At 43.2% G+C, this 13,960-nt stretch overlaps 1 protein-coding gene across 1 annotated transcript in view; it reads left to right on the top strand.

Annotated features, from left to right (window-relative positions):
• The first annotated feature begins 10,027 nt into the window (after window positions 1-10,027).
• Window positions 10,028-13,960, top strand: part of LOC140728625 (interferon alpha/beta receptor 1-like) — a 53,768-nt gene continuing 49,835 nt past the window's right edge. The window contains exon 1 of the mRNA XM_073047627.1: window positions 10,028-10,162. Coding sequence (XP_072903728.1) covers window positions 10,105-10,162 — 58 coding nt within the window. The 5' untranslated portion in view covers window positions 10,028-10,104. The remainder of the gene's footprint in view (window positions 10,163-13,960) is intronic.

Genomic DNA, 13,960 nt, shown 5'->3' with positions numbered 1-13,960 from the left:
TATACGCTTTTTAGATCCTTTCTCATTTCTTCAAATTTGGCCTTTTTCCAGTTTAGAACTTCAACCCGAGAACCAGATCTATCTTTATCCATGATCAAGTTGAAACTAATGGTGTTATGATCACTGGAACCAAAGTGTGCCCCTACATACACTTCCGTCACCTGCCCTAACTCATTTCCTAAAAGGAGATCTAATATTGCATCCTCACTAGTTGGTACATATATATATTGATTTAGAAAACTTTCCTGAACACATTTCACAAACTCTAACCCATCTAGACCTTTAACAGTATGGGAGTCCCAATCAATGTGTTAAAAATTAAAATCCCCTACAATCACAACTTTCTGTCTCCTGCAGTTGTCTGTTATCTCTCTGCAGATTTGCTCCTCCAATTCTCGCTGACTATTGGGTGGTCTATAATACAACCCTATTAATGTGGTCATACCTTTCCAGTTTCTCAGCTCCACCCATATGGCCTCAGTAGACAAGCCCTCCAACCTGTCCTGCCGAAGCAATGCTGTAATATTTTCCCTGACTAGCAAAGCCACCGCCACCCCACCCTTCATCCCTCTGCCTCTATCACATCTGAAACATCGGAACCCTGGAACATTGAGCTGCCCCTCCTGTAGCCAAGTTTCAGTAATGGCTATGATGTCATAATTTCATGTGTCAATCCAGGCCCTCAGCTCATCGGCCTTTCCCACAATACTCCCTGCATTGAAAATATACACACCTTAGAAACTATTACCACCACACACAACCTTACTATTTGTGACTTTGCATGAACTACTAACATCATTTTTTTTACCCCCATTCCACTATCTACTCTGGCATTCCGGTTCCCATCCCCCTGCATATCTAGTTTAAACCCTCCCCAATAACACTAGCAAACCTCCCTGCAAGTAATTTGGTCCCCTTGTAGTTCAGGTGTAACCCGTCTCTCTTGTACAGGTCCCACCTGCCCCAGAAGAGGTTCCAATGATCTAGAAATCTGAAACCCTGCTCCCTACACCAGTGTTCATCTGCCAGAGCATCCTACTCTTACCCTCACTGGCATGTGGCACAGGCAGCAATCCGAAGATTACTACCCTTGAGGTCCTGTTTTTCAACTTCCTACCAAGCTCTCTGTACTCACTCTTCAGGATCTCCTGACTCTTTCTACCTATGTCATTGGTACCGATGTGTACCACGACATCTGGCTGATCACCCTCCCACTTCAGAACGCTGTGCACGCGATCAGAGACATCCCTGACCCTGGCACCTGGGAGACAACAAACCATCCAGGAGTCTCTGTCACGACCACAGAATCTCCTGTCTGTACCCCTGACTATGGAGTCCCCTGTCACTACCGCTCTCCTCTTCTTCCTCCCTCCCTTCTGCACTGCAGAACCAGACTCAGTGCCAGAGATCCGGCTGCCGCAGCTTGTCCCAGGTAAGCCATCTCCCCCAACAGTATCCAAATCGCTATACCTGTTTTGGAGGGGAATGGCCACAGGGGAACCCTGCACAACCTGCCCTTTCCCCTTCCCTCGCCTGACGGTAACCCAATTACCTGTGCCCTGTTCCTTAGGTGTAACTACCTCCCGGAAACTACTACCTATAAACTGCTCAGTCTCCCGAATGATCCAAAGGTCATCCAGCTCCCGCTCCAGTTCCCTAACGCTGTCTGTTAGGAGCTGCAGCTGGATGCACGTCTTGCAGGTATCGTTGTCAGGGAGACCGGACTTCCCACATCCTGCAAGATGAGCATTCCAACATTCCTACATTCCTACATGGACAAATATTGCCCATGAAAAACAGTTTGTTTTTACTTTAACCAATAGGATCAAGAATCAACTTTTTCCACCTTGAATGTTTAAATGTATAAGATGAGGCCACCCTCAGGGTGGAGGAGCAACACCTTGTATTCTGTCTGTTTACCCTATAACCTGATGGAATGAACATCAATTTCTCCTTCTGGTAAACACAATTTTCCACCACCCCCATTCCTCACACTGACCTTTTACTTCTCATATGCCTATTACTGGCCCCTGAAATCCCTCCTCCTTCCCTTTCTCCTATGGCACACTCTCCTCTACTTTCAGATTCCTTATTCTCCAGATCTTGACCTTTCCCACCTACCTGGCTTCACCTATCACCTTCCAGCTAGCCGTTTTCCCCCTCCCCCCAACCTTTTTATTCTGGAATCTTCCCCCTTCCTTCCCAGTCCTGAAGAAGGGTTTCTGTCCAAAACATCGACTATCTATTCATATTCATATTCATATTCATAGATGCTGCCCAACATGTTGAGTTCCTCCATAATTTTATGTGTGGTGCTTTGGAATTACTGTGGTGTGTTGGTCAGGATGGAACAAGCAAAAATAAAACCAATAATTATAAATAAAGAATTATATAAAAATAATGTTAGATGTTAAAGTAAAAATGTGTAATAAAAAGTGCATAAATACTACATAAATACCATGAAGTATTTACAATTTAAACAGCATTATGGAAAGTGATTACAGTCTGTGCAGAGACTGAGGTAATAGATAGAGGGGAGTGGGGGTATAACTAGAATAATTGATCAGATCACACTAGACGCATTACAAAAACCATTTTGACACCAAATATGATCTAGTTATTTTAAAACATTGAGTGAAATGAGAATAGTGATTTAATAAACACACACAAAATGCTGGTGGAATGCAGCAGGCCAGGCAGTATCTATAGGAAGAAGTACAGTCGACGTTTCGGGCCAAGACCCTTCGTTAGGACTAACTGAAAGAAGTGATTTAATATGCTGAGGAGTAGGTACAGAGGAGAGGTCAGGGTTAGTATGAACATGGTGGAGGATTACAAGTACCTGGATACGAATTGACAATAAACTGGACTGGTCAAAGAACACTGAGACTGTCTACAAGAAGGGTCAGAGCCGTCTCTATTTCCTGAGGAGACTGAGGTCCTTTAACATCTGCCAGACGATGCTGAGGATGTTCTACGCGTCTGTGGTGGCCAGTGCTATCATGTTTGCTGTTGTGTGCTGGGGCAGCAGGCTGAGGGTAGCTGACACCAACAGAATCAACAAACTCATTCGTAAGGCCAGTGATGTTGTGGGGGTGGAACTGGACTCTCTGACGGTGGTGTCTGAAAAGAGGATGCTGTCCAAGATGCATGCCATCGTGGACAATGTCTCCCATCCACTCCATAATGTACTGGTTAGGCACAGGAGTACATTCAGCCAGAGACTCATTCCACTGAGATGTAACACTATGCGTCATAGGAAGTCATTCCTGCCTGTGGCCATCAAACTTTACAACTCCTCCCTCGGAGTGTCAGACACCCTGAGCCAATAGGCTGGTCCTGGACTTATTTCCACTCGGCATAATTTACTTATTATCATTTAATTATTTCTGGTTTTATTTTGCTATATTTCTACTAAACTAAATTTGCAGGGGGCGGGGATCCAGAATGTGAGAGAGGATAGCGAGAGGAAGAATAAAGGACAGGTGGGGACTACACGGTTCCGGAATATTAAATGTGTAGTAGAGGAAGGTGGGGCGGAACAAGTGATAAGGAGGACACATGTACAGAGGGATGGTCTGACGGAACATGGAGTTAAATGTGCAGAAAGAGTAAGTAAATTTAGGAAGGACAACAAAATTCTAGGGGTGTATAGCCCGATGGGAGTTTGGGGAGCTGGGTTAAGCACAATAGGCAGCGATTCAAACAGAGAAAGGAGAAATGGGCTAAAAATTCTATATCTGAATGCACGAAGTGTCAGAAATAAGGTGGATGAGCTTGAAGCCCAGGTGCGAATGGGTAACTATGATGTTGTTGGGATAACGGAGACATGGCTGAAGGGAGATCAGACCTGGGAAATGAACGTACAAGGGTATACGTGCTATCGTAGGGACAGAAATGTGGGCAGAGGGGGTGGGGTGGCCCTGTTGGTGAGGAATGAGATTCAGTCCTTTGCAAGGGGGGACATAGGATCAGGAGAAGTGGAGTCTGTGTGGATAGAACTGAGGAACAGTAAGGGCAAAAGGACCCTAATGGGTGTTGTCTTTAGGCCATCAAACAGTAGCATGGATATTGGGTGCAAGTTGAATAGGAAGTTAACATTGGCATGTGGCAAAGGTAATGTCGCAGTAGTTATGGGGGATTTCAACATGCAGGTGAACTGGGAGAATCAGGTTGGTGCTGGACCACAGGATAGGGAGTTTGTAGAGTGCCTAAGGGATGCATTCTTGGAACAGCTTGTATGAGAGCCGACCAGGGACAAGGCTATTCTGGATTTAGTGTTATGTAATGAACAGGATTTGATAAGCAATCTTGAAGTAAAGGAGCCATTAGGAGGTAGTGATCATAATATGATAAGTTTTTATCTGCAATTTGAGAAGGATAAGGGCAGCTTGGAGGTGTCAGTGTTGCAGTTGAACAAAGGAGGCTAAGGAGCCATGAGGGAGGAGCTGGCCAAAGTTAACTGGACGGATATCCTAGCAGAAAAGACAGTGGAACAGCAATGGCAGGTATTCTTGGGAATAATGCACAAGGTACAAAATCAGTTCATCCCCCAGAGAAGGAAGGATTCAAAGGGGGGAAAGGGGCCACAGTGGTTGACAAAGGAAGTCAGAGATTACATCGCATTAAAAGAAAGGAAGTATGACAGATCTAAGGTGACTGGGAGGACAGATGATTGGGAAATTTTTAAGGAACAACAGAACTTAACTAAAAAGGCAATACGGGGAGAAAAAAATGAGGTACGAACGCAAGCTAGCCAGGAATATAAAGGAGGATGGCAAAAGCTTTTTTAGGTATGTGAAGAGAAAGAAGATAGTTAAGAACATTGTTGGGCCCTTGAAGAATGAATTGGGTGAAATTGTTATGGGAAACAGAGAAATGGCAGAAGAATTTAATAAGTACTTTAGATCTGTCTTCACTAAGGAAGACACAAGCAATCTCCCAGATGTATGGATGGGCCAAGGACATAGGATAACAGAGGAAATGAAACAGATTGACATTAGGAAGGAAACGGTGATGAGTAGACTGATGGGACTGAAGGCTGACAAATCCCCAGGTCCAGATGGTCTGCATCCTAGGGTACTAAAGGAGGTGGCCCTGGAAATTGTGGATGCATTGGTAATCATTTTCCACTGTTCCTTAAATTCAGGATCAGTTCCTGAGGATTGGAGAATGGCTAATGTTATCCCACTTTTTAAGAAAGGAGGGAGGAAGAAAACAGAGAACTATCATCCTGTCAGCCTAACATCAGTAGAGGGGAAGATGCTAGAGTCCATTATTAAAGATGAAATAATGGCACATCTAGATAGCAGTGATAGGATTGGGCCAAGCCAGCATGGATTTACCAAGGGTAAATCATGCTTGACTAATCTATTGGAGTTTTTCGAGGATGTAACCAGGAAGTTAGACAAGGGAGATCCAGTGGATGTAGTGTACCTCGATTTTCAGAAGGCATTTGATAAAGTCCCACATAGGAGATTGGTGGGTAAAATCAAAGCTCATGGCATTGGGGGGAAGACATTGACATGGATAGAAAACTGGTTGGCAGATAGAAAGCAAAGGGTAGCGGTGAATGGGTGTTTCTCGGAATGGCAGGTGGTGACTAGTGGGGTGCCACAGGGCTTGGTATTGGGACTACAGCCGTTTACAATTTACATCAACAATTTAGATGAAGGCATTGAGAATAACATCAGCAAGTTTGCTGATGATACTAAGCTGGGTGGCAGTGTGACATGTGATGAGGATGTTAGGAGAATTCAGGGTGACTTGGATAGGCTGGGTGAGTGGGCAGATACTTGGCAGATGGCGTTTAATGTGAATAAGTGTGAGGTTATCCACTTTGGGAGTAAGAACAGGAAGGCAGATTATTATCTGAACGGTGTAAAGTTAGGTAAGGGAGAAATACAAAGAGATCTAGGAATCCTTGTTCATCAGTCACTGAAGGTGAATGAGCAAGTGCAGCAGGCAGTGAAGAAGGCTAATGGAATGTTGGCCTTTATTACAAAGGGAATTGAGTACAAGAGCAAGGAAATCCTCTTGCATTTGTACAGGGCCCTGGTGAGACCACACCTGGAGTATTGTGTACAGTTTTGGTCTCCAGGGTTAAGGAAGGACATCCTGGCTGTAGAGGAAGTGCAGCGTAGATTCACAAGGTTAATTCCTGGGATGTCAGGACTGTCTTACACAGAGAGGTTAGAGAGACTGGGCTTGTACACGCTGGAATTAAGGAGATTGAGAGGGGATCTGATTGCAACATATAAGATTATGTTGATAGAGATAGAGGCAGGAAATATGTTCCAGATGTTGGGAGAGTCCGGTACCAGAGGGCATGGTTTGAGAATAAGGGATAGGTCATTTAGGACAGAGTTAAGGAAAAACTTCTTCTCCCAGAGAGTTGTGGGGGTCTGGAATGCACTGCCTCGGAAGGCAGTGGAGGCCAATTCTCTGGATGCTTTCAAGAAGGAGCTAGATAGGTATCTTATGGATAGGGGAATCAAGGGATATGGGGACAAGGCAGGAACCGGGTATTGATAGTAGATGATCAGCCATGATCTCAAAATGGCGGTGCAGGCTCGAAGGGCCGAATGGTCTACTTCTGCACCTATTGTCTATTGTCTACTCTATTCTTGGTTGGTGTAACTGTAATGAAACCCAATTTCCCTCCAGATCAATAAAGTATGTCTGTCTGTCTGTCTGTCTGTTAAGTTTTTTACTCAGAGAGTGGTGAGTGCGTGGAATGGGCTGCCGGCAACAGTAGTGGAGGCGGATACAATAGGGTCTTTTAAGAGACTTTTGGATAGGTACATGGACCTTAGTAAAATAGAGGGCTATAGGTAACCCTAGTAATTTCTAAGGTAGGGACTTGTTTGGCACAACTTTGTGGGCCGAAGGGCCTGTATTGTGCTGTGGGTTTTCTATGTTCTATGTTCTAATATTATCATTCATAGAGGAAAATGGCCTCTCTCTGTAGGTGCACCTGACTGTCAATAATTCCACCTTTAAAAATTCAAGTCCCACCAATGGCACACCCAAAGTTCATAACAGCTAATGAAGTAATATGTTGTAGCACAAACACAAGAAAAATCAGCAGATGCTGGAAATCCAAGCAACACACACACAAAATGCTGGAGGAACTCAGCAGGCCAGGCAGCATCAATGGGAAAGGGTAAACAGTTGATGTTTTGGGCCAAGACCTTTCATCAGGACTGGAAAAAAAGGTGAGAAGTCAGAGGAAGGGAGGGAAGGAGGAAGCACAAGGTGCAAGGCGATAGCTGAAACCGGGAGAAGGGGGAGGGGTGAAGTAAAGAGCTGGGTAAGCTGACTGATGAAAGAGATAAAGGGCTGGAGAAGGGGGAAATGTGATAAGAGAGGTTAGAAAACCATGGAAGAAAGGGAAAGGTGCAGAGCACCTTAGGGAGGTGATGAGCAAGTAACAAGATAACGTGAGAGAGGGAAACAGGAATGGGGTAGTGGTGAAGGAAGGGAGGAGCTATCATCAGAAGTTCAGGAAATCAATATTCATGCCATCAGGTTGGAGGCTACCCAGACCAAAAATAAGGTGTTGTTCCTTCAGCCTGAGTGTGACCTCATCATGACAGTAGAGGAGGCCATGAACTGACATGTTGGAATGGGAATGGGAAGTGGAATTGAAATGGGTGGCCACTGGGAGATCCTATTTTTTTTCTGGCAGATGGAGTGCAGGTGCTCAGCAAACTGGTCTCCCAATCTACGACATGATATGCAAGAAGCCACACCGGGAGCACCGGACACTGTATATGGCCCCAATAGACTCACAGGTAAAGTGTTGCCTCATCTGGAAGGACTGTTTGGGGCCCTGAAGGGTAGTGAGTGAGGAGGTGTAGGGGCAAGTATGGCACTTGTTCTGCATACAAGAAAAAGTATCAGGAGGGAGATCAGTGGAGAGGGACAAATGGACAAAGGATCCCTGTAGAAAGTGGGGTTGAGGGAAAGATGTGCTTGGTGGTGGGATCCTATAGGAGATGACAGAAATTACAGAGAATTATGTGCTGGATACAGAGGCTAGTGGGGTGATAGGTGAGAACAAGAGGAATCTTAAGATAGGTGAGAACAAGAGAATGGGATGAAGGCAGACATGTGTGAAATAGAAGAGATGCAGGTGAAGGCAGCGTTGATGATGGAGGAAGGAAAGCCCCTTTCTTTGAAGAAGGATGACATCTCATTAGTTCTGGAATGAAAAGCCTCATCTTGAGAGCAGATGCGACAGAGAAGTGGGAATTGAGAGAAGGGAATGGCATTTTCACAATTGACAGAGTGGGAAGAGGCATAGTCCACATAGCTGTGACAGTCAGTGGGATAATAAAATATATCAGTAGATAAGCTGTCTCCAGAGACAGAGAGATCAAGAAAGGGGAGGGAAGTGAAGGTAATATGTAGGTTGAATCAGTGATAATGAATAAAAATGCTATGTTAACATTCATTCCGAGGGGTCTAGAATATAAAATTAAGGATATAATGCTGAATCTGTATAAGGCATTGGTCAGATTGCAGTCAAAGCATTGTGAATAGTTTTGGGCCCTTTATCTAAGAAAAGATATGCTGGCATTTGGAGCAGGTCCAGAGGTGGTTCATAAGAACAATTCCAGGAATGAAAGGGCTAATATATGAGGAGAGTTTGATGGCTCTGGGCCTGTACTTTCTGCAGTTTAGAAGAATGTACTTTCTGGAATTTAGAAGAGTGAGGAAGGATCTCATTGAAACCTGGCAAATACTGAAAGGCCCAGACAGAGTGGATTGGAGAGGATGTTTGTTATAGAGGGGGAGCCTAGGACTTGCGGGCCCAGCCTCAGAATTGAGAGATGTCTGTTTAGAACAGACATGTATGGCCTCTAAGGATACAAAGGAACATGGTAGAAATAGCTTTAATTTGGAAATTTAGGAAACTTTCAATCACCAGCAAAGTGATATTAAGCAAATTGTTGGAGCTGCAGGCCAAGAGAGTCTAGATGTTAAAATGAGTGAAATAGTTGATGCACTAGTTTTGGTTTTCCAACTTCCCTCAGCTTAGGGAAGGTTCCACTAAAGATATTAGGTAGGATAACCTTCTCCTTATTGATGTGAAGAAATTAATGCATTGAAAACAATTCAGAGAAAATATGACATAGTAACAACTGGAATGGGCAAGTGGCCTTAGGCAGGAAGATTGACAGGCTAGGCCAAAAAAGTGAGAAAGGATTCTCATTAAACATCCTGAGGAGTCTTGACAGGTTGGAGAAATGTCAACAATTTACTTCCATCCAAAGATGCTGCCTGACCTTCTGAGTTCCTCCAGTATTTTAGAAACATAGAAGAAATATAGAAAAACTACAGCACAGTACAGGCCCTTTGGCCCACAATGCTGTGACGAACATGTACTTACATTAGAAATTACCTAGGGTTACAAATAGCCCTCTATTTTTCTATGCTCCATGTACCTATCCTGGAGTCTCTTAAAAGACCCTATGGTATCCGCCTCCACCATCGTCGCCGGCAGCCCATTCCACGCACTCACCACTCTCTGCGTAAAAAAACTTACCCCTGACATCCCCTCTGTACCTGCTTCCAAGCACCTTAAAACTGTGCCCTCTCATGATAGCCATTTCAGCCCTGGAAAAAAGCCTCTGACTATCCATACAATCAATGAATGCCTTTCATCATCTTATACACCTCTATCAGGTCACCTCTCATCCTCCGTGGCTCCAAGGAGAAAAGGCCAAGTTCACCTAACCTGTTCTGGTAAGGCATGCTCCCCAATCCAGGCAACATCCCTGTAAATCTATCTTGTTGCTCTTTTACGTGCTACCTGGTGATCCTCATTGTAGCATATCTCCTCCATTCACCATTGTAATGATCAGCATTTCAGTGACTTTTTAAGAAACTTCTTGTTTTGCCAGCTGTACGGATTAACTAACAGAGACATTTGCCAAGTGGCGAACTCGCGCTTCTATTTCCTGATGAATACAATTGTAGGCTTGCCCAGGTAATCTCCGCCCAGTTGTAACCTTTATCACATAGTTCGAAGCCGATAGGGAAGAATGAGGAAATTTAGAGGTTACTGGTGATCGAGGCAGTCGAGCAGAGGGAGGTATGACTGTGACAGAAATCTTGCTGTATTCCACGTTGGCAGCAGTCTTAACGCTCCCAGGTCAGTGTTATCAATTGTATCTCTCAGAAATATAAATCGATCGGGGTGTTGGGCAGCCTGGCACGTTGTCAACCGCCAGATTGGAACTACACCGAATCGCAAAACCTGGGAAATCCGGAACATTAGCATTACTTTCTACCATTTCTAGTTTTAAATTAGTTATATCATTTTACATATAGGCGTGAGCTAATGTATATAGCAATCTCTGCACACTTGTCAACTGCTAAAGAATAGGAATGTCGAAACACTTCCTCTTTCCGAGTGCACTTTCTGTTCGGCGATTGACAAATTTTCACCAATTTATTTTAAAGCCACCTTGAAAGACTCTATTGATTCTGGAGGGTGGGAAAGCAATAAAAAATAAGATTAGGAACATTGCCGAGAGTTAACCGCCGACATTAATGATACAATGCAACCGGTCAGCGAAATCAACCTCCAGCCTTCGGCTTACTGTGTCTAAAATGCGAGGCTTCTTTACCGACAGGAGGACCGACACCTGAACATTTATTACTTCAAAAAACTTTCTATTCCACGATAATATTTGCAGGAATTTTAACAATCCCCGATTAAAAGGATATTATTAAGTTTACACTCTTTCGCGAGGGACGAGGACCCTTTACTCCAATTCTATAACATTAAGTATACGCCGCTTTGGGAAGCAGGGATCAGCAATTTGAAGAACCACACATCTTTAATGACACAAGTACAAAGAAATAAATGGGATCTTGTTCTCAATAATCTGTCTCTTTCGGGATCCTAGTTCTGCCAACTCCACATCCAGCAGTAATTTCGAAGTGTTTCACATCTTTGGAAGTTATCATCCTTTGCGTAGAAAGCTGTTCCTAATCTAAATTGCACATCTTCCGGAAGCTGTGCCTAAAACAGTGTCATGACTTTTCAAAACTTTCACTAAAACCTTAATATATGAAAATGCAAACACGAGGAAATCTGCAGGTGCTGGAAATTCAAACAACAACACACACAAAATGCTGGTGGAACACAGCAGGCCTGGCAGATAGGGAGAAGCACTGTCGACGTTTCGGGCCGAGACCCTTCGTCAGGACTAACCGAAAGGAAAGATAGTAAGAGATTTGAAAGTAGTGGGGGGAGGGGGAAATGCGAAATGATAGGAGAAGACCAGAGGCCTGCCGTCCCATGATCCTTTCCCTTCTCCATCTCCAGCTCTGTATTACTTTCGCCAATCACCTTTCCAGCTCTTAGCTTCATCCCACCCCCTCCGGTCTACTCCTATCATTTCGCATTTCCCCCTCCCCCCACTACTTTCAAATCTTAGTATCTCTCCTTTCAGTTAGTCCTGACGAAGGGTCTCAGCCCGAAACGTCGACAGTGCTTCTCCCTATAGATGCTGCCTGGCCTGCTGTGTTCCACCAGCATTTTGTGTGTGTTGTTATATGAAAATGCAGATTGAAATTAGCGCTTGCAATGCATTAGTTCTCTAATGAATATGTTACAAAGGGTACACAGGGAAAATATAGTTATGAGTGCAACAACTCCTCTTGGTGTAAGCAGTGTCATAGGAATTGATTAGCAAGAGGATTGGTTCAAGGATGTGCAGAAAAGGTTTCTTGAAGAATAAGTTTTCACTTTCCCACTTTCTCTTGACTCTCTGACCACTGCAGCTCAGAGTAGAGAAGGGGCATTTGGGTGGAATATTCTGAGCAGTTTTGGGCCCCTTATCGAAGAAAGATGTACTGACATTGGAGAGAGGGTCCAGAGGAGATTATTAGCACTTGTCTGTAGCCTTTCATATCCAGGCAATTCAAATACTCATCTACATATTTTTAAAATGTTATGGCAGCGCCTGTCTCCACCATCTTCACAGAGTGTGCACTCCAACTCAAAGCACACACAAGCAGGGGAGAAGTGGGTCAGGCAGCATCCGTGGAACAAACAAAACCCGTCAACCTTTCGGGTCAGAACTGAAACATCACAGACCCAAAACATTGATTGTTTCTCTTTCCACGAATGCTGCCTGACCTGCTGAGTCTGAATAGGTTTTCTTTGCTTTTGTTCCAGATTTCCAGCATCTGCAGTAGTTTTGATTTTAATTAGAAGTAAAGCATAAAGTTGGTCGGAGAAAGAATAGACAGTATATGTGTATAAAATAACTGAGAATATTCAACTTTAACATGAAAGTTAACTCTGAAATGTTGATCTTTTAAACTCACCTGGATTTGTATTAATATTAATATTTTCTAGCATGTCAAGTATTCATTGCTTCCTCTTTATAAGAGTGGTTCTCTTTTTTTTTTACAATTTTCTCTAAAAAAAAGCACATCCTTAAACAGAACTTTGAAGTCTGGTTGTCAACTGATTGAATTTGAGCTTTATTTCAATTATTTTTTTCACTCTTTCAATTCAGCCCTTCTCCCAGTGTTTTTAATAAATTCACAATGATAAGGTAGTTTCCAAAGAGCACCCTTCATCAAATAAGTGCTCCATTATGCAAAAGAAACAACACATTGTAAATAATAATTGCTCCATTACTTAGAGAAACAATTCAATGCTTGCTAACACTGCCCACTCCAGTACACACATATTGCCTGTAACATCGCTGTTCACCTGTATCACTGTTAAAATACATGCAAAGGATAATCAAACTCATTTTCTCAGTGATAAAGGTAAAAAAATATTGAACTTGATTGGAGTTTCTGTTCAATTGTCTTGATATAACAATGCTGTCCGCCTTGCCTCCCAATTTCTACCTCCATATAAATAAATGTGTCCATTCCAAATGCTGCTCTCCGTCTCCTGAATCACCTAACACTGGCCTGCTGTGCTTGCTCACTTAACTGGCTTCCTCTCCAACTAAGCCGTTGTCTGTAAGTTCTCACTTTGCTTTTAAGTCTGTTCTGTCACTGTCTTTTTTACCCCTAGAATCGCTCAATCCAGTGGGTTATCTCTATTTAGCTATTTAATTATTGAGATACAGCATGGAGTGGGCCAATTTACAATGACCTACTAACCGATAGGTCTTTGGACTGTGGGAGGAAACTGGTGCATCGGAGGGAACCCACATGGTCACAGGGAGAACGTAAAAACTCCTTACAGGCAGCAGCAGGAAATGAACCCATGTCGCTGGTACTGTAAAGTGTTGTGCTAACCAGTACACTACCGTGCGAACCACGAGGTTCTGATAGGTTACAATAAAATAAAAGAAAATGTCAAACTAGAAAACTATATATTAGGCTGCAATTGAGTAAACGTTAACAATGAGCAAATCAGTGTGAGGCATTCAAAGTGAAACTTTGTTTCTTTATAGATAGTGAAGATCCTGAAAGTTCCTTTCTCTTTATCTCTTTTCTGGGAATGATCACTTTTGCAAGAGTAAAGTTACTTGTGGCCATGTAATAACCAGAAAGCAAGGACAGTCCAAAGAGAGTGGTTCTCACTAATCATAGTTTCCTCTGAGACATTTAGCTCAGTAACCCATCACAAATCCCTCAAAAGTCCACATTCTCAAAAGGCATCTAACAGCAACTTGAAAACCATCTTGTGTTATTAAATCGTGAACTATTTTTGTTAGAATTGAATTCTAATTGCTCGTATATGCAAGACATAACACTTTTATCTGCAACCCATCACAAGGGACATCATCCAGCAATTCAGGCCAATCATTTTTGTAATTTAAAAGGTGGATAGATCACTGTTTTTATTTTGAAAGACAACTAACCCAGTATTTCATAAATGCTACCATTTTACCTTGCATTTATTGTTGAATTGTTTCCCTTATACTGTATTCCTTTCCTTGTAATATTCTACCGATGTTCTCTATGC

This window comes from Hemitrygon akajei, chromosome 5 (genome assembly GCF_048418815.1).
Source record: "Hemitrygon akajei chromosome 5, sHemAka1.3, whole genome shotgun sequence".
Taxonomy (NCBI): domain Eukaryota; kingdom Metazoa; phylum Chordata; class Chondrichthyes; order Myliobatiformes; family Dasyatidae; genus Hemitrygon; species Hemitrygon akajei.
This window is presented reverse-complemented; position numbering and strand designations above follow the sequence as displayed.